The sequence below is a fragment of the Culex quinquefasciatus genome, chromosome 3, assembly GCF_015732765.1.
Source record: "Culex quinquefasciatus strain JHB chromosome 3, VPISU_Cqui_1.0_pri_paternal, whole genome shotgun sequence".
Taxonomy (NCBI): Eukaryota; Metazoa; Arthropoda; class Insecta; order Diptera; family Culicidae; genus Culex; species Culex quinquefasciatus.
This window is the reverse complement of record NC_051863.1, coordinates 98,667,564-98,692,150: the sequence shown is the minus strand read 5'-3', so window position 1 is coordinate 98,692,150 and position 24,587 is coordinate 98,667,564. Positions and strand designations below refer to the sequence as shown.

The 24,587-nt window shown below is 46.8% G+C and overlaps 3 protein-coding genes and 1 pseudogene across 3 annotated transcripts; all 4 read left to right on the top strand.

Moving 5' to 3' along the window:
• Positions 1-3,059: 3,059 nt before the first annotated feature.
• On the top strand, positions 3,060-3,824 carry LOC119769137. The gene is made up of 3 exons (XM_038261038.1): positions 3,060-3,228; positions 3,275-3,367; positions 3,422-3,824. The coding sequence occupies exons 1-3, from the start codon at positions 3,060-3,062 to the stop codon at positions 3,688-3,690; spliced, it is 531 nt and encodes a 176-aa protein (XP_038116966.1). The 3' UTR covers positions 3,691-3,824.
• Positions 3,825-11,413: 7,589 nt separating this feature from the next.
• LOC119769136 (uncharacterized protein K02A2.6-like) lies at positions 11,414-12,091 on the top strand. Its single transcript, XM_038261037.1, has one exon. It carries the CDS (start codon positions 11,414-11,416, stop codon positions 12,089-12,091), a length of 678 nt encoding a protein of 225 aa, XP_038116965.1.
• Positions 12,092-13,404: 1,313 nt separating this feature from the next.
• LOC119769135 (uncharacterized protein K02A2.6-like) lies at positions 13,405-14,829 on the top strand. The gene has a single exon (XM_038261036.1). The coding sequence runs from the start codon at positions 13,405-13,407 to the stop codon at positions 14,827-14,829; it is 1,425 nt and encodes a 474-aa protein (XP_038116964.1).
• Positions 14,830-16,236: 1,407 nt separating this feature from the next.
• LOC6049864 lies at positions 16,237-23,271 on the top strand (annotated as a pseudogene).
• The last annotated feature ends 1,316 nt before the right edge of the window (positions 23,272-24,587 follow it).

Sequence of the window (24,587 nt, the reverse complement as noted above, 5' to 3'; positions counted from 1 at the left end):
GGAACAGGTTCGAAGGACAGTTTCGGCACGGGTGAATTACTCGATCCTCGCACTTGTCCATAACAAGCGTTCCAACACGGATCTTTCGCTAAACATCAGAACCACTTCAATGGAAACGACGGTTGCCCTTGGAAAAACGCTTTTCGGAACAGGTTCGAAGGACAGTTTCGGCACGGGTGAATTACTCGATCCTCGCACTTGTCCATAACAAGCGTTCCAACACGGATCTTTCGCTAAACATCAGAACCACTTCAATGGAAACGACGGTTGAACCGACCTCCCGGAGAGTCTCCAACATGGTTCAGCTGCAGATTTTCAACCGGAAAATGCCGTGCTGTGTGCCATCTCTTTGAACGAGGAGAATGTGAAATGTTGTTGCCAAACGCCGCGGTGTCGTATCACGCAGGATACTTTGTTTCGCCCAAGACGAAACCAGCCGCCACCCGGCATATTACTCGTCGTTACAAAGTAGCTTCTGATAATGGTTCCGTGACAGCAATCATCACATCAACTGAATCCCGACTTAACGTAAGTGAGGTACCGTCCGCGATAGTGGCAAGATGGACATAAGCATTGCGTCAGCCGGAAAAATTCCGGAAGTTAATCTGGCTGACGTCGACATTCGCAAGCAGCACAATCGTTCCATGCGGCCGACTCCAGTGGCGTCCCACGAAGGCAGCAAATCTGTCGAGATAAGTCTAAACAAGCAGGCTGCGGCCAATACGAGCTAGCAGTAGCCAAGCGAGTCAGTGTCCGGTATGAAACAAACAACAATCAAACAAGGCCCGGGCCCCAACAGCAGCAAGCTTCGTTACCGCCGCTGTTACGTGCGCAGATGCCACCGTTTATGTATTGTGGCAGCGGAGGCCCAAGTGGAAGTTTCGGATCGCCACCGCCTCCTTCGAACGGTCCACCTCCGTCGGGACCGATGAACGACAACCGGGACAATCGTGGAGTACGTAACAACAGTGTTAGCGGAGGCAGATACAACAGTATGCTACCGAATGTCTCGGGCGGCAGCGACAACAGCAGGAATCATCATCGATCACATGGACCAAACTATTCGCCGACGCAGTCGTGTGGTGAATATCGTGACGAGGCTGTCGCGGACATCGCGGACAAATGAGGCCACACGGCAGCAACGAGACCAGCACCAGGATCATGACGATCATCGGCAAGACTTTTCGTCGGCGGCGGCTTCTTTCATGGACCGCGGCCAGGAAGCTGCTGGAGTTGGAGCAGCAGCTGAACAGTAAGAAGGGTGAAGACGGAGGCCCGGGGTCTTCAAGGGTCAAGGACTGCAACTGCACAATCAGCATCCATCGGCAAGAACGACGCTACTCGGACACAGACTCGAAGGAAGGCCACGTCCTTGCGAGTACCCTCGGAAGGACGGATGAGATGCTGCACTATCACTCCCAAAAAAAAAGACCAAGCGGAACCGGTCCACGTTCCTAGAACTTTGTCCCAGCTGATATCCGGAAATGCCACTCGGGACAGCCATGATCTTGCAAATGACGAAGAAAGCAACACTGCATAAACTGGCCCGGTCATGACCCTGAAATTGTCTTCGGAACAACGCTGCCCTTGGCACGGCTGGTAAAATCTTGCACGTTCCAGATTAGCCGGAATCGGTCCCGAATTGCCTGAGCATTTCTTATTTTCTTTACCGTTTAATTTAAACTGAGACGTGCTTAGACTGCCGGTACTCCAGAGCTGTGGATTCGAAGCCGGAGTCGGATCTTTTAGCCTCGCAACTGTTCCTCTTGGAGATGGCTCAGCTGGTGGCAGAGGAACCCGTTTTGTGGGAATTTAGGTAACAAAAAAATATTCTTTACATTTCTCAATCCGAACTAACTTTTTTTTTTCTTTCAGGTCAAATAATTTTGAGCCACCTCCAGAAAGTGGGTTCTGGAGTTGCACCAGAATAAAAAAAAACTATCTCCATCAGCTGAACAATTATCACCTTCCGATAAGGGCTTAAATCCGTCCCCGAAGATAAATCTGCTGCAGGAATGGCAACACATGGCGCTGTTCAAATCGCTGGTTTTCAACCGAAACGCGGCGGCAACGCTGACAACGCCACCGGACTGAACGGGCCAAACAGCACCAACAGCAACAAGCTCCATTACCGCTGCTGTTCCGTGCGCTGATGGTACCGTTTATGTATCTGCCACCGTCGGACGGCCCGTGTTTGTGGGACCGATGAACGACGACCGAGACAATCGTGGTGTTGGAATGCGAAACAACAGTGGCGGCAGAGGCGGATACAACAGTACAGCGTCTCGGGCGATAGCGGCAGCGGTACGAAAAATCATCACTCTCATGGATCAAACTATTCGCCAACGCAGTCGGGTGGTAGATATTGTGACTCGTACGGAGGAGGCGGAAGAGTAGGCGATCGCGGACTTCACGGTTAAATGTATCCTCCAAGGTTGGCCAACCAGCAGCAGTAAGTCCAGCACGTGATCACGATGATCACCGGCGGGACTATTCGTTGGCGACGGCTCCGTTCATGGATCCGGAGATTGTCGTTCAGCGACCCACCATCTATCGTCTGTCAACCGTCACCACCTTCGCAACAGAATGGCCACGCCGGCGCCGGACTCGTGGACTGGACGCCGAGGTGCAACTGTACCACTTGGAGATGGTCCAGGAGCAGTGGGTGGCAGCGGAATCTGTGCTGCGGGAGCTTGGGTAAAACAGTTATACTTTACATTTCTCAACCCAAACTAACTTTTCCTCTTCCAGGTTCTGAAGATGGATATGCCCAAAGCGGCACCGGCCATCCGGCGCAAAGCACCGTCTACGACACAAACTGAGGAGGTGGCCAAATCTTGTATAGGAACCAAGTTCATCGACCGTTGGTTGCGCTGGATGCGGTGGAGACGGTCATGATGCTGAGATTGGTCGCACCAAGATCGACGAGTGGACCGACTTTAGCAAACTGCTGATGGAGGAACGTGTGGCCAAGATGTGTATCGATTTGATTGCCCTCAAGCCGGGCGTCGTTTTCACCGAGAAAGGCGTCTCCGATCTGGCCCACCACTTCCTGTTGAATGCCGGAATCTAGGCGATTCGCCAGCTTCATAAAACCAAAGACACCGGGTATTAGCACGCCAACCATCGTTAACCAATCGGAGGAACTCACCAAGAAGGAAGGGAACGGTACCGGTCTATTCGAGATCAAAAAGGTGGACGACGAATACTTCTGCTTCGCCACGGAACGTACTAACCCCAAAGCCTGGACCATCTCTTCCATGGTGCCTTCAAGGACAAGTCTGCCGAAACTGGCCAATCGAGCAGCAAAAAACGAATAGTGACCCATCCCGGCGAGGCGAGGGAACCTGTAGACAGCTTTTGTGTGGTGAGTTAACATCTCTTTATCTAAAACATAAATAAACTTGGTTATTCTCCACAGCGCATCAACACCGCCCGGCTTCCTGGCATCCCCCGGCTGGGATCTCCCCTAGCAGTCCAGCAGGTAGCACGGCGGAACCCCCGGCAGCCAAAGGACGGAAAACAAGCCAACCATCCTTGATCCGGTCTCTAACAGTCATGCCGTCACAGCCACAGTTAACGTCCTGTCCAAAATCACGCAGATTGGAACCGGCGGAAAAGAGGGCCAACCCCTCTGAGCAACCAGACACTCCAGAACATCAAGCACGACTACCGGGAGGAACCAGCTAGCCTCCAGAGTTTGCAAAGAACCATGGCACAAAGTCACTGCAGTTTAAGGTCCACCAAATCAATGTAAATTGGAGAAAAACGAAAAAAAATAATAAAAACATGAACAACAGCAACAAACTTTCAATCCGAACAAATAAAACAGATGACAGATGTGAGAAAAAGAAGAAGAAGAACCTAAAAAGAGAGGTTGATGCGCGTCCGATTTTCCACCTTTACGTCGTTCTTACATCGGCCCCGCATGTAGGCCTCTCGCGATGTTCGAACAACCTTGACAGGTTGACGTTTCGGGTGCAAAATACCTTGATTCGGGTCTGATGCGTGTCTCAAAATCAGACCCGCATCGGCCCCTGTAGGACTGATCGTCGCTCTGACGATCAGACCCGATCGGCCCCGTATTTCTTACTGGGTAGAAGCTTTCTAAGCTTTTCATCGTTTATATCGTTTTCAATGTTTTCAATGCTGGCGACGCCAATGGCTTTCTACCTAAGGTACTCGTGATTGAGTGTGTAGTGGTGCGGTTGTAAAAATAGCTATCTCTGACTCTGTCACATTCGTAGAAGCTAAATGGCTATCTTCCCTGCACCGTGCGGCACACGCGGTTCACTTATACCTCGGTTTTTCTTTGCGCCTACCGCGGTGTGCGTTGTAACTGGCGCATGTGAAGCTTGCTATGCTCGCGTTTGTCATAAACGCTTGTTTGATTAAGAATATGTACGATTAAAAATATTCTTTTGGTGAAAATGGCGTATTTTGTTTCTTTTGGAAATCATATCATTTATAATACTTTGCTTTTATCATAAGACTTTCTTCTTCTTCTTCTTCTTCTTCTAAACAAAGTCAATGTTATGAATTCAGTACGGCTCCAACCACGATAGCAAGCGGTTGCATTTTAACTCCTCTCTCGGTGTTTTTCTTGCTCAGCAAAAATGAGTAAGACGCGAAACACCGTAGTGGTATTAGATTTCAACGTCTTACCCACCCGACCCAAACCCCTCGACGTCGAGAGGTTCATATCGCGCGAACTAAAAGTGCAGTGCAAGCATGAACTGAAGTGCGTTCAATTGTTACAGTCTGGCGTTGCTCTAATTGAGTTTAACGACCCAGCACTAGCAGAACGTGCAATCAGCAAGAATCTGCGGCACTCCATGCAGTGCGGGAATCAAATGTTCCTGATCCCGGTGTACTTCAAAGATTACACCGTGGAAGTCAGGATACATGATTTGCCACCGGAGCTGCCGGCTGAAAAAATCACAAATACTATGAGTCAGTACGGCAAAGTGCTGACCATAAAATGGAAAAAGTTCTTCGTAGGCATTTCGAACGGAGTGCGGGTGCTTCGCATGAACTTGGACCGTCCAATTCCAAGGCGCCTAAAGATAGATGGCTGTGACAGCAACGTCTTCTACAAAGGCCAACCAAACGCCCGACTCACTAAGAAAAAGCGCGCAACCAAAAATAACACGGAAAAGATGTGTCAGCAGAACCAAACAAAGCCGGGGAGTCAAGCAGCAGCAGTACGACGGCTAAAACTGACGACGACAGCAATAACAAAAAAATGCATCAAAACAAAACGGCCAGCCGAAGAAGGGGAAAACAGCAGCAGCAACAACAACAACAATCAACCACAAATGGAACTGGAAAACGATGATGATTTCGAAGTCGTGCGATCGAAGCATGAACGGAAAAAAATGAAATTGACGGATGACCAGCGAACCAATTTTTTCTACAAAAAAATGGAAAGAAGCCGGGCGGAAGTACCAGGAAGCAGTGGACGACGCAACAAAACACCAAGCATTGAGACTGCAGACCATGTACAAGGAGAAATGGTGGCAATGCTATCAAAAATTAGGAAAGGACGGCTTCGCAAAGTGGATTGAATTGTTAGAAGAGGAAGATTTTAATGAATTAGTACTAGAAAATATGAAGTGAAGTGTGAAGTTCAAATGTATTTTCCTCTATTCCTATCCTCCTTTTGTTTTTGAAGGCAGGTTGAATCAGCTATTATAGCTGCTAACCTGGATAAATAAAACAAAAAAAAAATGTTATGAATTGAAAGAAGTTCTATCATCGTTATATTCTTTAGTAAGAAAGGCTCTATCTCACCCCAGGTGGGATTAAATCGGGTTTTTTTTCATATTTTTGTTTTATTTCTAAATTTCAGCACACAAGAATCTACAAAGATCTGCAATTCTATATAAAGCACTTTGTGTTTTTTTTAGTTTTAGATTAACTTGAAAAAACACTATCAGAATCCTGAACGGATATTCTGCTTGGGTGGATGAAATATGTATGAAAGGCGAATCGAGGGCGGGCCAAGGCGGTTGGGGCTTTTTGAGCGGATGAATTTTATATGGGGGGCGTATCAAGGGCGACCCACTGGCGGATCAACCTACAGGGGCGGCTGAACCGTATATGAGAGGCGCATCAAGGGCGAGCCAAGGCGGTTGAACTTTATGTAGGGGCTGATCGGGGCGACCCGCTGGCGGACCATCCTATAGGGGCGGTTGAACCATACAAAACGGCGTATGTGGGGCGGATGAACGGCGGGTGAAACATTTCAAGGCAAACCTGGGCGACCCCGGGGCGAGTCGCTGGCGGACCAACGTCACGATAAAAAAACTGATCGTGCGCCAAATTGTTGCAAATTTTATCCGCCAGCGGGTCGCCCGTGGTCCGCCAAATCAAACGCTGGCGGATTGCCAGAGCGGTTTGGCGGTCCGCCAGCGAACCGCCGGCGGGCTGCCCAGTCAATGTGGGACGGCGCAAGTTCGTGGAAGTTCTGATCAACAACGAACCGATCGAACTCCAGCTCGACTGCGGATCGGACTACACCATCATCTCGACGGATTCACTTCCCCTGCTCGGCAACCCAGAAACCATTCCGACGGAACTGCGCTGATGGTACCGTTTATGTATCTGCCACCGTCGGACGGCCCGTGTTTGTGGGACCGATGAACGACGACCGAGACAATCGTGGTGTTGGAATGCGAAACAACAGTGGCGGCAGAGGCGGATACAACAGTACAGCGTCTCGGGCGATAGCGGCAGCGGTACGAAAAATCATCACTCTCATGGATCAAACTATTCGCCAACGCAGTCGGGTGGTAGATATTGTGACTCGTACGGAGGAGGCGGAAGAGTAGGCGATCGCGGACTTCACGGTTAAATGTATCCTCCAAGGTTGGCCAACCAGCAGCAGTAAGTCCAGCACGTGATCACGATGGTCACCGGCGGGACTATTCGTTGGCGACGGCTCCGTTCATGGATCCGGAGATTGTCGTTCAGCGACCCACCATCTATCGTCTGTCAACCGTCACCACCTTCGCAACAGAATGGCCACGCCGGCGCCGGACTCGTGGACTGGACGCCGAGGTGCAACTGTACCACTTGGAGATGGTCCAGGAGCAGTGGGTGGCAGCGGAATCTGTGCTGCGGGAGCTTGGGTAAAACAGTTATACTTTACATTTCTCAACCCAAACTAACTTTTCCTCTTCCAGGTTCTGAAGATGGATATGCCCAAAGCGGCACCGGCCATCCGGCGCAAAGCACCGTCTACGACACAAACTGAGGAGGTGGCCAAATCTTGTATAGGAACCAAGTTCATCGACCGTTGGTTGCGCTGGATGCGGTGGAGACGGTCATGATGCTGAGATTGGTCGCACCAAGATCGACGAGTGGACCGACTTTAGCAAACTGCTGATGGAGGAACGTGTGGCCAAGATGTGTATCGATTTGATTGCCCTCAAGCCGGGCGTCGTTTTCACCGAGAAAGGCGTCTCCGATCTGGCCCACCACTTCCTGTTGAATGCCGGAATCTAGGCGATTCGCCAGCTTCATAAAACCAAAGACACCGGGTATTAGCACGCCAACCATCGTTAACCAATCGGAGGAACTCACCAAGAAGGAAGGGAACGGTACCGGTCTATTCGAGATCAAAAAGGTGGACGACGAATACTTCTGCTTCGCCACGGAACGTACTAACCCCAAAGCCTGGACCATCTCTTCCATGGTGCCTTCAAGGACAAGTCTGCCGAAACTGGCCAATCGAGCAGCAAAAAAACGAATAGTGACCCATCCCGGCGAGGCGAGGGAACCTGTAGACAGCTTTTGTGTGGTGAGTTAACATCTCTTTATCTAAAACATAAATAAACTTGGTTATTCTCCACAGCGCATCAACACCGCCCGGCTTCCTGGCATCCCCGGCTGGGATCTCCCTAGCAGTCCAGCAGGTAGCACGGCGGAACCCCCGGCAGCCAAAGGACGGAAAACAAGCCAACCATCCTTGATCCGGTCTCTAACAGTCATGCCGTCACAGCCACAGTTAACGTCCTGTCCAAAATCACGCAGATTGGAACCGGCGGAAAAGAGGGCCAACCCCTCTGAGCAACCAGACACTCCAGAACATCAAGCACGACTACCGGGAGGAACCAGCTAGCCTCCAGAGTTTGCAAAGAACCATGGCCTAAGTCACTGCAGTTTAAGGTCCACCAAATCAATGTAAATTGGAGAAAAACGAAAAAAAATAATAAAAACATGAACAACAGCAACAAACTTTCAATCCGAACAAATAAAACAGATGACAGATGTGAGAAAAAGAAGAAGAAGAACCTAAAAAGAGAGGTTGATGCGCGTCCGATTTTCCACCTTTACGTCGTTCTTACATCGGCCCCGCATGTAGGCCTCTCGCGATGTTCGAACAACCTTGACAGGTTGACGTTTCGGGTGCAAAATACCTTGATTCGGGTCTGATGCGTGTCTCAAAATCAGACCCGCATCGGCCCCTGTAGGACTGATCGTCGCTCTGACGATCAGACCCGATCGGCCCCGTATTTCTTACTGGGTAGAAGCTTTCTAAGCTTTTCATCGTTTATATCGTTTTCAATGTTTTCAATGCTGGCGACGCCAATGGCTTTCTACCTAAGGTACTCGTGATTGAGTGTGTAGTGGTGCGGTTGTAAAAATAGCTATCTCTGACTCTGTCACATTCGTAGAAGCTAAATGGCTATCTTCCTGCACCGTGCGGCACACGCGGTTCACTTATACCTCGGTTTTTCTTTGCGCCTACCGCGGTGTGCGTTGTAACTGGCGCATGTGAAGCTTGCTATGCTCGCGTTTGTCATAAACGCTTGTTTGATTAAGAATATGTACGATTAAAAATATTCTTTTGGTGAAAATGGCGTATTTTGTTTCTTTTGGAAATCATATCATTTATAATACTTTGCTTTTATCATAAGACTTTCTTCTTCTTCTTCTTCTTCTTCTAAACAAAGTCAATGTTATGAATTCAGTACGGCTCCAACCACGATAGCAAGCGGTTGCATTTTAACTCCTCTCTCGGTGTTTTTCTTGCTCAGCAAAAATGAGTAAGACGCGAAACACCGTAGTGGTATTAGATTTCAACGTCTTACCCACCCGACCCAAACCCTCGACGTCGAGAGGTTCATATCGCGCGAACTAAAAGTGCAGTGCAAGCATGAACTGAAGTGCGTTCAATTGTTACAGTCTGGCGTTGCTCTAATTGAGTTTAACGACCCAGCACTAGCAGAACGTGCAATCAGCAAGAATCTGCGGCACTCCATGCAGTGCGGGAATCAAATGTTCCTGATCCCGGTGTACTTCAAAGATTACACCGTGGAAGTCAGGATACATGATTTGCCACCGGAGCTGCCGGCTGAAAAATCACAAATACTATGAGTCAGTACGGCAAAGTGCTGACCATAAAATGGAAAAAGTTCTTCGTAGGCATTTCGAACGGAGTGCGGGTGCTTCGCATGAACTTGGACCGTCCAATTCCAAGGCGCCTAAAGATAGATGGCTGTGACAGCAACGTCTTCTACAAAGGCCAACCAAACGCCCGACTCACTAAGAAAAAGCGCGCAACCAAAAATAACACGGAAAAGATGTGTCAGCAGAACCAAACAAAGCCGGGGAGTCAAGCAGCAGCAGTACGACGGCTAAAACTGACGACGACAGCAATAACAAAAAATGCATCAAAACAAAACGGCCAGCCGAAGAAGGGGAAAACAGCAGCAGCAACAACAACAACAATCAACCACAAATGGAACTGGAAAACGATGATGATTTCGAAGTCGTGCGATCGAAGCATGAACGGAAAAAAATGAAATTGACGGATGACCAGCGAACCAATTTTTTCTACAAAAAATGGAAAGAAGCCGGGCGGAAGTACCAGGAAGCAGTGGACGACGCAACAAAACACCAAGCATTGAGACTGCAGACCATGTACAAGGAGAAATGGTGGCAATGCTATCAAAAATTAGGAAAGGACGGCTTCGCAAAGTGGATTGAATTGTTAGAAGAGGAAGATTTTAATGAATTAGTACTAGAAAATATGAAGTGAAGTGTGAAGTTCAAATGTATTTTCCTCTATTCCTATCCTCCTTTTGTTTTTGAAGGCAGGTTGAATCAGCTATTATAGCTGCTAACCTGGATAAATAAAACAAAAAAAAAATGTTATGAATTGAAAGAAGTTCTATCATCGTTATATTCTTTAGTAAGAAAGGCTCTATCTCACCCCAGGTGGGATTAAATCGGGTTTTTTTTCATATTTTTGTTTTATTTCTAAATTTCAGCACACAAGAATCTACAAAGATCTGCAATTCTATATAAAGCACTTTGTGTTTTTTTTAGTTTTAGATTAACTTGAAAAAACACTATCAGAATCCTGAACGGATATTCTGCTTGGGTGGATGAAATATGTATGAAAGGCGAATCGAGGGCGGGCCAAGGCGGTTGGGGCTTTTTGAGCGGATGAATTTTATATGGGGGGCGTATCAAGGGCGACCCACTGGCGGATCAACCTACAGGGGCGGCTGAACCGTATATGAGAGGCGCATCAAGGGCGAGCCAAGGCGGTTGAACTTTATGTAGGGGGCTGATCGGGGGCGACCCGCTGGCGGACCATCCTATAGGGGCGGTTGAACCATACAAAACGGCGTATGTGGGGCGGATGAACGGCGGGTGAAACATTTCAAGGCAAACCTGGGCGACCCCGGGGCGAGTCGCTGGCGGACCAACGTCACGATAAAAAAAACTGATCGTGCGCCAAATTGTTGCAAATTTTATCCGCCAGCGGGTCGCCCGTGGTCCGCCAAATCAAACGCTGGCGGATTGCCAGAGCGGTTTGGCGGTCCGCCAGCGAACCGCCGGCGGGCTGCCCAGTCAATGTGGGACGGCGCAAGTTCGTGGAAGTTCTGATCAACAACGAACCGATCGAACTCCAGCTCGACTGCGGATCGGACTACACCATCATCTCGACGGATTCACTTCCCCTGCTCGGCAACCCAGAAACCATTCCGACGGAACTGCGGGTGGCCACAGCTTCAGGCAAACCCCTTCCGCTGGAATTGGAGTTCGAGTGTGACGTCACGTTCCGCGGGACCACCAAGCGTTCCGTGTGCTACGTCACTCCTGTGCGCGGTTTCAAGGTTCTTGGGAGCGACCTGATGGATGCTTTCGGGCTGTGTACGACATTCCGATCAACGACTTCTGCAAGCAACTCACAACTGCGGAGGACTCGTCGGCGTGTGGTGCCGCGCTGAAGGCGAAATTTCCGGCCGTGTTCCAGGAAGGACTCGGACGGTGCACGAAAACGAAGATCCAGCTGTTCCTGATCGACGGGGTGAAGCCGGTCTTCAAACCTAAGCGGCCAGTGCCGTTCCACTCGCAGCGGCTGGTCGAGAAGGAGCTCAACCGATTGCAGAACATGGGAGTGCTGGAGCCGGTCGACTACTCGGACTGGGCGGCACCCATCGTGGCAGTTCGGAAGGCGCAGCGCAACGCAGACGGAGATCCGATGGTCCGCATTTGCGCGGATTACTCGACCGGGTTGAACGCCGTGCTGGAGGCGAACAAGTACCCTCTCCCTACCCCCGACGACATCTTCGCAAAGCTGGCTGGCAGCAAGTTCTTCAGCGTAATTGACCTGTTGGACGCTTATCTGCAGATGGAGGTAGAGGAGGAGTCGCAGAAGCTGTTGACTATGAACACACACAAGGGGCTGTTCAAGGTCAAGCGTCTGCCGTCGGGAGTGAAATCCGCTCCTGGAGCCTTCCAGAAGGTCGTTGACAACATGCTCGCCGGCCAGGAAGGAGCGGCGTCGTTCCTCGACGACGTGCTGGTGTTCGGCCGAACGCGCGCTGAGCACGACCGGAACTTGGAGCAAACACTGCAGCGGATCCAATATTTCGGTTTCCGGTTCAAGATCGAGAAGTGCAAGTTCTACATGACGGAGGTGAAGTACCTGGGCCACATCATCAACCAAAACGGAATCCGCACCGACCCGGGGAAAGTGTCTGCCATCTCGCAGATGCCACTGCCGAAGAACCTCACCGAGCTGCGTTCGTTCTTGGGCGCGGTCAACTACCCGTGCATGGGTAAATAACAAGGGAAATGCGTAATAATACCTTTCTCTGGTATCAATACCAAATTTTGGTATTCCTGGACCCTTTAAAATTTGTCTTAAGGATTATGCAAGAGCAAAATGTGCTATCATACCAATTTAAGGTATTGTTTTGATATTGCAATATTGCAGAATTTGTCAATAGTCGAACACCACATTTTGGTATTCTTTTGGTATTACAGTGTTTTGACCAATTTTGACAAAATAATTAATTTTGCGCTAAAATGATGTCTCAAAGTGTTTTATCAAATTCCTCTGAAACTATGGGAAAATTTTGACCAATTTTGACAAAATAATTAATTTTGCGCTAAAATGATATCTCAAAGCGAATGCTTTCATTGAAAAGCGGAAATTTCAAACTTGATTTTAAACATTTTTGATATACCCCCTAAAGAAATGACTTGAAATTGTGGAAAAAATTCTAAGTCAGGATGCCACATTTTGGAATTATTTTGGTATTGAAAAGTTTCATCAAATTTCTCTGAAACTATGGGAATTTTTTTTATAAATTTTGATGAGATAATTAATGTTGTGCTAAAATGACATGAAACCCTAAAATGTTAAAGCTGATTGAAAACGTTGAAATTTCTCTAAGTTGGGATAACCAAATACTTTGAAAAACGAGTTAATCGACAGATTATTGAATTTTGGTGAATTTCAATCCAGTTTCATGATAACAACACTTATTTTTCAATCTTGTTATTTTTTAGAATCTTCAAGAACTTAAAGCAAGACCGTTCTTCAATGACAAATGCATTCGATGTGGTGAAGAATATCACTAAGAACAACATGGAATCATCAGGTGAGTAGATTTGGCTGTTGCATATGGATCATTTCCGTTTTTCACTAACTGCAACTGTTGCACTAAAATGGTATGAAAATACCAAATTTTGGTATTTCTTGTGCAAATACCAGCGACCAAAATGTGCTCTTGGTTGCCCAGTAATAGATGGTTAAATACCATCAAATCATACCAAAATCATGTATCATGTAAAATTAAACCATGGCAATACCAAGTTTTGGTATTCAAGCAATGTTCAAAAATCCAGAAGACCTCAACTTGGTATTGAAATGGTTTTATTTTGAGGTATTATTTTACCCTTGGAATAACATGGTTTGGTATTGTTGTGCCCTTCCACATACAAGACTTTGGTATGATTTCATGGTATTTTACCATCTATTACTGGGCAACCAAGGGCACATTTTGGTCCCTGTTATTTGCCCAAGTAATACCAAAATTTGGTATTCCCGTGTTATTTACCCCTGCTCGGGACTACGCGAAGTTCATCAAGGAGATGCACCAGCTGCGAAGGCCAATCGATCTGCTGCTGAAGAAGGACGCAAAGTGGGCCTGGTCGGACGACTGCCAACGATCATTCGAGCGCTTCAAGGACCTGATGCTGACCCACTACAACCCGACGCTGTACATTATCGTGGCCGCTGACGCTTCGCAACCCGGAATCGGCGCCACAATCCGACATCGTTTCCCTGACGGTTCGGAGAAGATAATCCAGCACGCCTCAAGATCGTTGACACCGGCGGAGCAAGCGTACGGGCAGATCAACAAGGAAGCTCTGGTGCTCGTCTACGCTGTCACGAAGTTTCATCGGATGCTGCTGGGACGACGGTTCGTTCTAGAGACAGACCACCAGCCTCTGCTCCGCATCTTTGGGTCGCACAAGGGAATTCCAACGCACACGTCCAAGCGACTGCAACGACTGGGACTCGTTCTGCTGTGCTACAACTTTGGCATCGACTACGTCTCCACGGCGAACTTCGGGTACGCGGATGTACTCTCCAGACTCATCGATTCGGCGGCCAAGCCGGAGGAGGAGTACGTTATCGCCGCTCTGTACCTCGAGGACGACATGTCGGCGGTCTTGGAAGACTCCGTTGGCAACACACCTGTCACTTCCAAGATGATCGCCGCTGCTACCGCCCGGGACAAGGTGCTCAAGAAAGTGGTCCAATACTTGGAAGGTGAGTGGCCGGCCAGCGCAAGCGAAATCGACAACCCGGACGTGAAGGCGTTCTACCACCGGAAGGAGAGCCTGGCGCTGACTCAGGGCTGCATTCTTTTCAGCCAGCGAGTGGTGGTGCCGGAGACCTACCGAAAGCGGATCCTGCAACGCCTGCACCACGGTCACCCGGGCATGGTCCGGATGAAGAGTCTGGCTCGGAGTTTCGTCTACTGGCCGCACATCGACAAGCAGGTGGAGGACACGGTGAAGCAGTGCGCGGACTGTACTGCAGCTGCAAGATCTCCCCCAAACACTCCACCAGAAGCTTGGCCAACACCAGCGGGACCATGGCAACGCATTCACATTGATTACGCGGGCCCGATCGATGGTCTCTACTTTCTCATCATCGTGGATGCTTTCTCGCGATGGCCTGAGATCTACCCGACGACGACCACGACCGCTAGGGCCACGATCCAGTTTCTTCGAAGCACGTTCGCACGCCTTGGCCTGCCGATGGTACTCGTGTCGGACAACGCTGCTCAGTTCACTTGCGACGAGTTTGAGTCCTACTGCAAAGCGAACGGAATCACCCACATCCTCACCGCGCCCTACCATCCGCAATCGAACGGGCAAGCGGAACGCTTTGTGGACACCGTCAAGCGAGGAATGAAGAAAATCAACAAGGGAGAGCCACTGCAGGAGACACTCGACGTGTTTCTGGCAACGTACAGGTCGACGCCGAGCGGAACAACCAAGTGAACTGCTGTTTGGAGGTCAAATGCGCACCACACTCGACCTACTGCGACCACCACCAACACCGGTTGCTGAGATGAAGACGACTGCTGAGAACGACCAGAGACGAGCATTTGCACCTGGCGACTTGGTGTATGCGAAGGTGCACAAGCGGAACGACTGGTACTGGGAGGCAGGAAAGGTCATCGAAAGGCTCGGCTCGGTGAACTACAACGTGTGGTTGGACGGCCAACGTTCGGGGCTGATCCGGTCGCATATCATTCACGGCACGAGTCAGCGGATTCGCCGGCGCGCGGTCGCGCTGTTAACCTTCCGCTGGACATTCTCCTAGGCGAGTTTGGGTTCGCTCAACCAACAACCGATGACGTCACGCAAGCAGCTGTGGTGGAACCGGAAGGCGCGAACCAACCAGGAATCATCGAGCACAACGATGGACCGGAACCAGCTATGATCCAACGGCCGATCCGGCAGGCTTCGACGGGAAGTATTCCGCCGAGTTGCGTTCCCGTGCCGACGACGACGATCACCAGGAGTGGACGCGAGGTTCGGCTGCCGCCGAGGTTTGATCACTACGTGATGTCTTAAAGAGGGAGATGCTATGGCAACACTGTCCATAGCGAGACGCCGCACCAACACACTCAACGTTGTGCGGTTGGCACACCTTGCGAGGGGACAGCTTTGTCTAAAGCGAGCAACGAAAAAGCAAAGCCACGTTTTGTAAACGCTCTTACTTAAAATTAGTTTCTAGACTTAAATAAAACTCTAATGTTAGTCTCTAACTCGCGTTTGTTATTAGCGAAAGACATAACAGAAATGACTTGAAATTGTGGAAAATTTTCTAAGTCACGATACCATTATTATTATTTTGGTATTAAAATGTTTTATCAAATTCAAATTCCGAAGTACGGCTGGACTGTTCAATATGTGAAGGCTGTGGCCAACGTAACGGCGAAGGTCGATTGATTTTGTGCGACGATTATGACATCTCGTAACACACGTACTGCATGGACCCACCGCTGGAGCAGGATCCGCAGGGCAAATGGAAGTGCAAGTGGTGTGCCATCTATTTAAATCGATGGCATAAACGACCTTGGCCACAACTGTGCCTGGCTTAATAACTTCTCCGAGTGTGGCCATGTGCTCCCACATGGTCATGTGCGAGAACATGCAGAACATGGGCGAGTCAAACCAAACTGTTCCTCTCGTACGGAAGCATTCTGAACGGCAGTTCCTTCCAGCCTTCGAGCAGTGGCCGGAGTGCGGAAATGTCCGACACTGTTCGGATTAACAACGTTGGACAGCAGTAAGGTGCCGGTCGTGCCGAGCTTTGTCCAGATCGAAACCCATGGCGGCGAAGACATCGACCCGAACTTGGACGACACTTTTTAGATCGTGCTGAAGCAGATGCTCGACATGGACCCCACCTCGAAGACGAAAGTCTTGGAGGAATTCCCCGAGCAAATCGGCAAGTACGAGCTGGACGTCGTAAAAGCGTCCTCCCGTACTGGCCCCGCCTGTACGGGAATCTGTCCACCGACGTGGAGCACCGGGTGCGTGAAATGGCCCCGCAGGTACATGCGACGGTCGTCGCGAAGGCACGCAAGTACATCGCGCCGTGGATTAATCGTCACTTTTCAAACAATCTGCACTTATTTTCAGCTCGGGGAAGCCATCATGCCGAGCCTGCCCGGCGTCTCGTTAATCCGGATAGCTGTCCGTGGCGACACTTCTCAACACCTTCGTGCCAATTCGCCATTCATGCCCCAGTGCGGTTTTTCCGGCCGATTGAAGTCGATCTGGTGCTGGTCGAGCATGACCAAGCGGAAGCTCTGATGGAAACCGCCGGTCGATTGTTCCGTCAGGAAAATTTTGATCGGACGATCGGACGAAGATCACAAGTCAGCAGCATTTTTGTCCTGATATCAACTCTGCTACTAGAAAGTGGTATTCCGATGACTGGAGTAACGATGATTTATTGTTAAACTTTGTGGGGGGGGGATGGGGTGGAATATGTTATTCGCAACACAACTCAGCTTCCTAAAGCACACTTTTGATTTGCAACATTCCAACCGGATCTATTCGACTGCCATTTTTTGCATCTCTATTTTCTTAAAATTACCTACAAAACACTACAGCTAACTTTTCTTAAACCACACGTCAACAATGAGAAACTGAACAAATCCAAATAACTGGATATTTTCTCGGGTTTCAAAAAGACTGCAATATTTTATCCGTCTTGTCCTTAATCCTTTAACAATCCTCCGCGAAAAACCGACTACGTTCTTACCAGGTCCGTGAACTTATCATACAATGTGATTTGATTACAACAGTTTGACAGCAACAGTTATACAGTACCAGTACAAGTATGAATCCCCTATTCGGAAAGAAAATTAATTTTCATACCAAAAATATTTCCTTTCAAATGAACATTATTGCACCTGAAAACAAAATGTAGCGTGACGGGACAACATCGTAATACTACACTTTACAAAATCACAGGAAAATACTCGCTCAAATAAAGCAGTTTTCTTAAGTATTTTTTGAAATTATCCTGTAAACTATTGTGTTTTCATATATTAATAGGATCTTCTCAAAAAACTATGAATTTCTTTCTTTTTGCACTGATGCTATTGTAGATGTTACCACCAACTGAAAAACAAGCCTTATTCTCCTAAATCTTAACGATTCGGTTAAAATCCATCGCATTACAATTATCTTGCCATAATAAAATCTAACTAAAATAAAAATCTAGCATTTTTTAAATTACATTGAATCAAGTTAAAATTAATGTACCGTCAGTTTGTGTGATAGCGAAAAAATTTAACGAAGGATTGTTCTCAGATAGTTTGCCAACATTTTCCAAAATTATACTTGAATTTGATGTATCGTTTGAAATTTGAAACTAAAATAATGCTCAATTACAAAGAAATGATCAAAACAAGTCACTCAGCAGTGTTACTTTTTCAAAGGAATCCTATTGACATGCTATGATATTGGAAGCGGATATTTTTAAACTTTGAGGTTCTTTTCGACCCACTTAAAAAAGTGTATTAAAAGTTTGAGTTTTTGAAAAATCATTTTTGGTGAAAATCGTACCCCAAATATATATAGCTGCCGAAAACACAGGTTTTGTTCTAGGAAAGTGAAATTTTCAGCAAACGTTTTTTAAGATGTCTCCTACACAACCCCCATAACCAGAATTAAGTTTCATTGAAAAGACTGAGGAATTGCAAATTCCATAAAAAATCATTTTGATCCAATTTCATCCCTACTGACGGTAATTTTTTTTTAATGATTTGGCAATTATTAGCCACTCCAGCCGCAATAAATTTAATCATCGCAGCGAACAAAAATGTTTATTTCAAAAAACAGACCAGACTCTCATATACCATAACACCGGTCATTGTATACTAGCGATGCATAAAACCCAGCAACGTAGCAGCATCTACGAACCATCAAAACGGAGCACGTTTAAGAGCACTGCTAGTTTATCCAAACAAACGCGGCAGCGTTTCGCGGCGCAACTTGGCAACTTGGCGCAACTTGGCAACTTAGCAAATTTGCAAAATGCAAAGTTTCTCTTGGGCCCTGCTGAGGGCGCCAAATTGTTTAAGGAGGGTGACATTTTTGTTAAAGAACTTGTTAGTCGACGACTAACCTCGACTAACCTAAAGCTCAGCCCTGATCTCCCTTAGGCTTTTTTAATTTGCAAAAATGGCACTTTGGGCGCCCTGGGGCTACCTGAGGGGGCGCTCTATCTTTTTTAAGAAGGCGCAGCACAAATCCGCAACTTGGCAAATTTGCAAAATGCAAAGTTTCTCTTGGGCCCTGCTGAGGGCTCCAAATTGTTTAAGGAGGGTGACCTTTTTGTTAAAGAACTTGTTAGTCGACGACTAACCTCGACTAACCTACAGCTCAGCCCTGCCAATGCTTAAAGAACTCACATTGGTTGTTTTGCGTGTGGGCAACCAAGGGCACATTTTGGTCCCTGTTATTTGCCCAGCCGAAACCGTGGTGTAGGGGTAAGCGTGATTGCCTCTCACCTAGTCGGCCTGGGTTCGATCCCAGACGGCCCCGGTGGCATTTTTCGAGACGAGATTTTTCTGATCACGCCTTCCGTCGGACGGGAAGTAAATGTTGGCCGCGGAATAACCTTAAAAGGTTAGGTCGTTAGCTCAATCCAGGTGTAGGAGTCGTCTCCCTAGGTCCTGTCTCGGTGGAGTCGCTGGTACACAGCTAAAAAAGTAGTAATCCAGCTGCGTGTAAAAGGCCTGGGTGTAAAATAAATTTTGCATTATTTTATGTAATTCTGTGTAATATTACATCCTGAAATATGTAGCCCATCAGTATGGAAAACCTACTTGACCGAAATGTCAAGCTCATATATGCGTTTATCCTTACAGCTTTTCATCGGTCTGATGGCCGAGTGGGCTAAGGCGCCAGTCCTCACTGTTGGTTCTAATCCCGTCGGTTGCAACTTTTTTTTGTGTTTGGAGAAATTGTACATGCAGTGTGTTTATTTTGACGAAGGTGATGTGCATGCTTTTGCATGCGATTTTACCATCGGTTTTTTTGCTGTGATAGGCAGTTGGACTCACAATCCTAAAGTCGTCAGTTCGAATCCCGGGGTGGATGGAAGCTTAGGTGTAAAGAGGTTTGCTATTGCCTCAACAATCAAGCGTTCGGACACCTAGTTTCGAGTAGGAATCTCGCAATAGAGAACGCCAAGGCAATGCTGTAGAGCGAATAATTTGATTTTGATTTTTATTTGCCCAAGTAATACCAAAATTTGGTATTTCCGTATTATTACCCCTGCTCGGGATGGCTGCTTTAGAGTGACAATAGGCTACAGATGGTGCTAGTAGATTAGCAGGATGCGGCAGCCATGTTTTTACACACGATTTTCAAATTATTTTGTTCTAGCTGCTATGTCTATTGTCTGTGGTAAAACTGACAGCGTTAATCAGTCAATCCAAACACGAAAAGTCAATCCAAACAGCAAAAATATTTCGGTGCGTGTTCTCAATTCAACCCTACAATATGGTAGCAACTACCATGGTTGGGTTTTCAGTGTGATGTTTATCATGGTGATTACCTCTCTTATAAAATGGGTTAACATTTTTTATCAGAGTGATAAATAATATTATTGAATTTGATAAAATATGTTATTGGTTATGATAATTTATGTTATCGATTTGATACACACAAAGAAAAAATACTCTAAGTTGGATTAAAGGTTCGCGTTGGTGAATATTCGTAGAAAGTTCAAACTTTTTAATTTAAAAGTTGGAAAGTTGTTGATACTACCATGCATTTCTGGAACAAAATCGTTGTATCGGTAAAAGTTTTTATGGCATGAATAAATAACATTGATTTTCGAAAAATGTGATGGATTTTATTTCAATATTTTAATATTAAAACAGTTGCTTCCGTTTTTTTGTATTCAACGCAAGGGGTAAGACAGTGAGAAACTGAGTGACTCATTTTCTCAAAGTTACTCAATGTGGCTCAAAGTTACTCAATATTCTCTTGAACAATTTTCCAACAGGTTACGGAATTTGTGAATATACATATTTTGACAGGCGAGCGTGTTTACAAGCAAGTTAAACATAATTTCACGACAAGATACTGCTCAACTTCCCAAAATTGGCCATTGTATTTGCTGCGGAATGGTCTGTCCCGGATTTCAATCCGGATGTTGCTGCAAGAGAAAGATTCCAGCGTTGCGGCACGTAGCAGTTCTCGATTTTGTGGCATAGCTGGCACCCCCTGCCGCTTGTAGAAGCTGCTGACCTTGTGCCAGAGTGCTTTAGCCGGCCGGATGTTCTACCCTGTTCCGGTCCATTATCTCTCAAAACGGACCTGAGGAAATGCCCTGTTCGCCTTCACCCTCGGTGTAAAACAGCTGATCGCCGGTGTCACCAAGATGGAATCGACCGAGCCCTTCGTACAACGACGCCCGTTTCGAGGAAATCTTGTCCTACATCCAGAAGAACGGCTACAACACGGCCGCCGTCACTATCGTGGCCATCTCCGGATGGCACGGAGACAACTGGAACCGTCCACCAAGATGTACTAGTTCAAGGGATGGGCCATCGAGCGCAAGAGGGCAAGGCTGACAGCAAGTACCTGCTTGAGACTATGGACCCGAGCAGGGGTAAATAACACGGGAATACCAAATTTTGGTATTACTTGAGCAAATAACAGCAACCCAGGTTGCCCAGTAATAGATGGTAAAATACCATGAAATCATACCAAAGTCTTGTATGTGGAAGGGCACAACAATACCAAACCATGTTATTCCAAGAGTAAAATAATACCTCAAAATAGAACATTCCAATACCAAGTTGACATCTTCTGGATTATTGAACATTGCTTTAATACCAAAACTTGGTATTGCCATGGTTTAATTTTAGGTATTCCCCTTGGAAAATCATTTTTGGTATTCCTGTGGTCTTCCACATACATGATTTTGGTATGATTTGATGGTATTTTACCATCTATTACTGGGCAACCAAGATCACATTTTGGTCGCTGATATTTGCACAAGTAATACCAAAATTTGGTATTTTCATACCATTTTTAGTGCAGCAGTTGCAGTTAGTGAAAAAACGGAAATGATCCATATGCATCAGCCAAATCTACTCACCTGATATTTCCATGTTGTTCTTAGTGATATTCTTCACCACACCGATGAACGACCTGTGCATGAAGTTCTTGAAGATTCTGAAAAATAACAAGATTGAAAAATAAGTGTTATTTTAATAACATATTTATTTTAATAAAACTGGATTGAAATTCACCAAAAATTCAATAATCTTTCGATTGACTCGTTTTTCAAAGTATTTGGTTTTTTTTTTCAAGTCATTTTATCGCAAAATTTATTATCTTGTCCAAATTGGTAAAAAAAATCCCGTAGTTTCAGAGAAAATTGATGAAACCTTTCAATACCAAAATAATACCAAAATGTGCTATCCTGACTTAGAAAACTTTCCACAATTTCAAGTCATTTCTGTAGGGGGTATATCAAAAATGTTTAAAATCAAGCTCGAAATTTCCGGTTTTCAATGAAAGCATTCGCTTTGAGACATCAATTTTGTGCAAAATTAATTATTTTGTCAAAATTTTCCCATAGTTTCAGAGGAATTTGATAAAACACTTTAATACCAAAATAATACCAAAATGTACCATCCTGACTTAGAAAATTTTCCACAATTTCAAGTCATTTCTTTAGGGGGTATATAAAAAATGTTTAAAATCAAGTTTGAAATTTCCGGTTTTCAATTAAAGCATTCGCTTTGAGACATAATTTTAGCGCAAAATTAATTATTTTGTCAAAATTGGTCAACATTTTCCCATAGTTTCAGAGGAATTTGATAAAACACTGTAATACCAAAAGAATACCAATATGTGGTGTTCGACCATTGACAAATTCTGCAATTTTGCAATATCAAAACAATACCTTTAATTGGGATGATAGCACATTTTGCTCTTGCATAATCCTCAAGACAAATTTTAAAGGGTCCAGGAATACCAAAATTTGGTATTGATACCAGAGAAAGGTATTATTACGCATTTCCCTTGTTATTTACCCATGCTCGGGGATGGCGTCCTGACGCCGAACCGCCCCACCGACAAGCCCCTGCATCTGCCACTAAAGGACGTCAACAAAATCGGTGGTACGGGAACGGAAACCTGTGCGAACAAGCCCGGTATCGCCATCGACCCGGTCAATCTGATCGCTGATGTCAAGTCCGTCGAAATGCAACAAGAAGCCCTGCCGGAGGTCGTGCCCTGACTCAAAGAATCACCGCCCAGGTCATCGTGCTGAACCACTCCGGTCAGATCTTCAACGGATACACCCCTGTGCTGGAATGCCACACCGCTCACATTGATTGCGAGTTTAGCGAGATCAAGGAGAAGGTCTATCGTCGTTCCGGCAAGTCCACCGAGGATCATCCAAAGTCCATCAAGTCTGGTGATGACACTATCGTCTTCCTGGTCCCACCCAAGCCTCTGTGCGCGGTAGCCGAAAAGGCCACCAAATAACATTCGATACTAGCGACCGCGAGGACAGTTCCCTTGAGTGAACCAGAAGTCGATCCGGTCATGTCCTGCGGGTACTTGCCAGTAATCAGCTATTGTCGAAGGAGTCAGACAAAACTAATAAAAAAAGTTTATTAAATTTTCTGCTTTTTGCTTAGTTTTTTTTTAATGCGGTTGGTTTCGATGCCTGTGGTCCGTTCTGTGCGCAGGAAAAGGCTTGGGTGAACATTCTTGAAAGATGCCGATGTCACCTGAGTCCTCCTCGTTCTGAATCTGAATGTTCGAGTGTGCCTTCCACTCCTCGTCCTGGTGCACCGTGCGCGATCGAGGAATGATGGGTCAGGGCCTGGTTGAGTACGTTCTCGGCGCCGTCGCTTAGGAACGTGTCACACTGATCTCGGGGACGCGAAACCATGTTACGAATCGCCCACGAACCGTTCCGCTGGATAACCTTGCTGGCCGCGTGGATTGTCATAGCTTGGACGATCGTTTCGGTGATACCGATTTCGAAGAGCGTTTTTTGTCACGCAGGCGACGGAGTGTCGGGCGAACGATCTTCCGACTGGGACTGCAACAATCTGAAAGTGCAGTAAAATTCAACACCATTTCTTCGTCTTTATGGCAGGCCATCATTAGAAACTATTTATAAATAATATTGTGCTTATGAATTTGATTTGTGGGTTTCAAGAGCTTGTGGTACTTATCACAAGTGAAGATCGGAAACAGACTGTAGTTGCGGGACAGTCCGGGGAACTTGATCTCTACCATGTCCACCGGTACCCTACACACCTTCAAATCCTCCTCCTCCGGATGAAGATCCGGAGACGTCCTGCAGCTGCTCGGCGCAAAACACAACTTTTTGTTTCGATCTCGGCGTGTGTGAGATGCCGGATTTTTATACGGATCTGGTCCTGCAAGGGGTAGGATCCATGATATCAGTCTGCCGTAGTATGATTATTGAAAGGGCGGGTGCTGCCTTTGCTGATGGATGATGCATTTTTATGCACGGGCCCAGACCAGTTGTTGTCCTCGTCCTTCCTGCTCCGCAGACGCCGTAAATTGCTGCTTAGAATAAAACCGGAACCATATTTTTTTTTATTTTTTCCGCTTCACGTTGTTTCTGTTTGGGGTTGGTTTTGTATCTGTCAAAGTCAGTCGTCTCTCTCTGGTGCCAAATGTCAGTGTCAAAATTCGTTACGTCGTTTGGGAGGATTGAAAAATTTTGAGTGGCTCAATGTTACTCAAAGTTATTCAAACTTTCTCAATATTACTCTCTGTCCTACCCCTTGATTCAACGCATCTGCTTATGGTAGGCTAACTTCCGCGTCCAAGCTGAACCGATTCTTACGGTACGTCACCGGTCACGTCCGAAGGCCCCATGCTGAGCAGGTTACGGATGGACGTTTCGTTGGGCAGCAACAACGCGGCCTTCATTTTGGAGCGCGACAGCGTTGTAGAGAACAGGGTGGTCTCGTTGCCGGCCATCATCAGGACAGGCTTGGAGGAGTTGGCCATTGGTTGTTGATTCGGGAAGGGAAGTCGACGTTTTCCGGCTGGGAAGTGAAGCGCCAGAACGGATAGTTCCCGATAACTTCGTCCTCCTTCGAGAATGACACAGATGTTCCAACTCGCCGTCAAAGTTCATCCCGCCGAAGCTGCGTTTGTGGGCGGTAGTTGCTGAAAGAGTTTGAAAGTAAATGAAATTGGTGAGACACTGA

Bases quoted from the DNA above. Each gene is read 5' to 3' on its own strand.
- LOC119769137 (XM_038261038.1), top strand. From the start codon at position 3,060: ATGCCGGAATCTAGGCGATTCGCCAGCTTCATAAAACCAAAGACACCG. The intron at 3,229-3,274 runs GTACTAACCCCA...GGTGCCTTCAAG, and splicing joins CTTCTGCTTCGCCACGGAAC to GACAAGTCTGCCGAAACTGG. The intron at 3,368-3,421 runs GTGAGTTAACAT...TATTCTCCACAG, and splicing joins CTGTAGACAGCTTTTGTGTG to CGCATCAACACCGCCCGGCT.
- LOC119769136 (XM_038261037.1), top strand. From the start codon at position 11,414: ATGGGAGTGCTGGAGCCGGTCGACTACTCGGACTGGGCGGCACCCATC.
- LOC119769135 (XM_038261036.1), top strand. From the start codon at position 13,405: ATGCACCAGCTGCGAAGGCCAATCGATCTGCTGCTGAAGAAGGACGCA.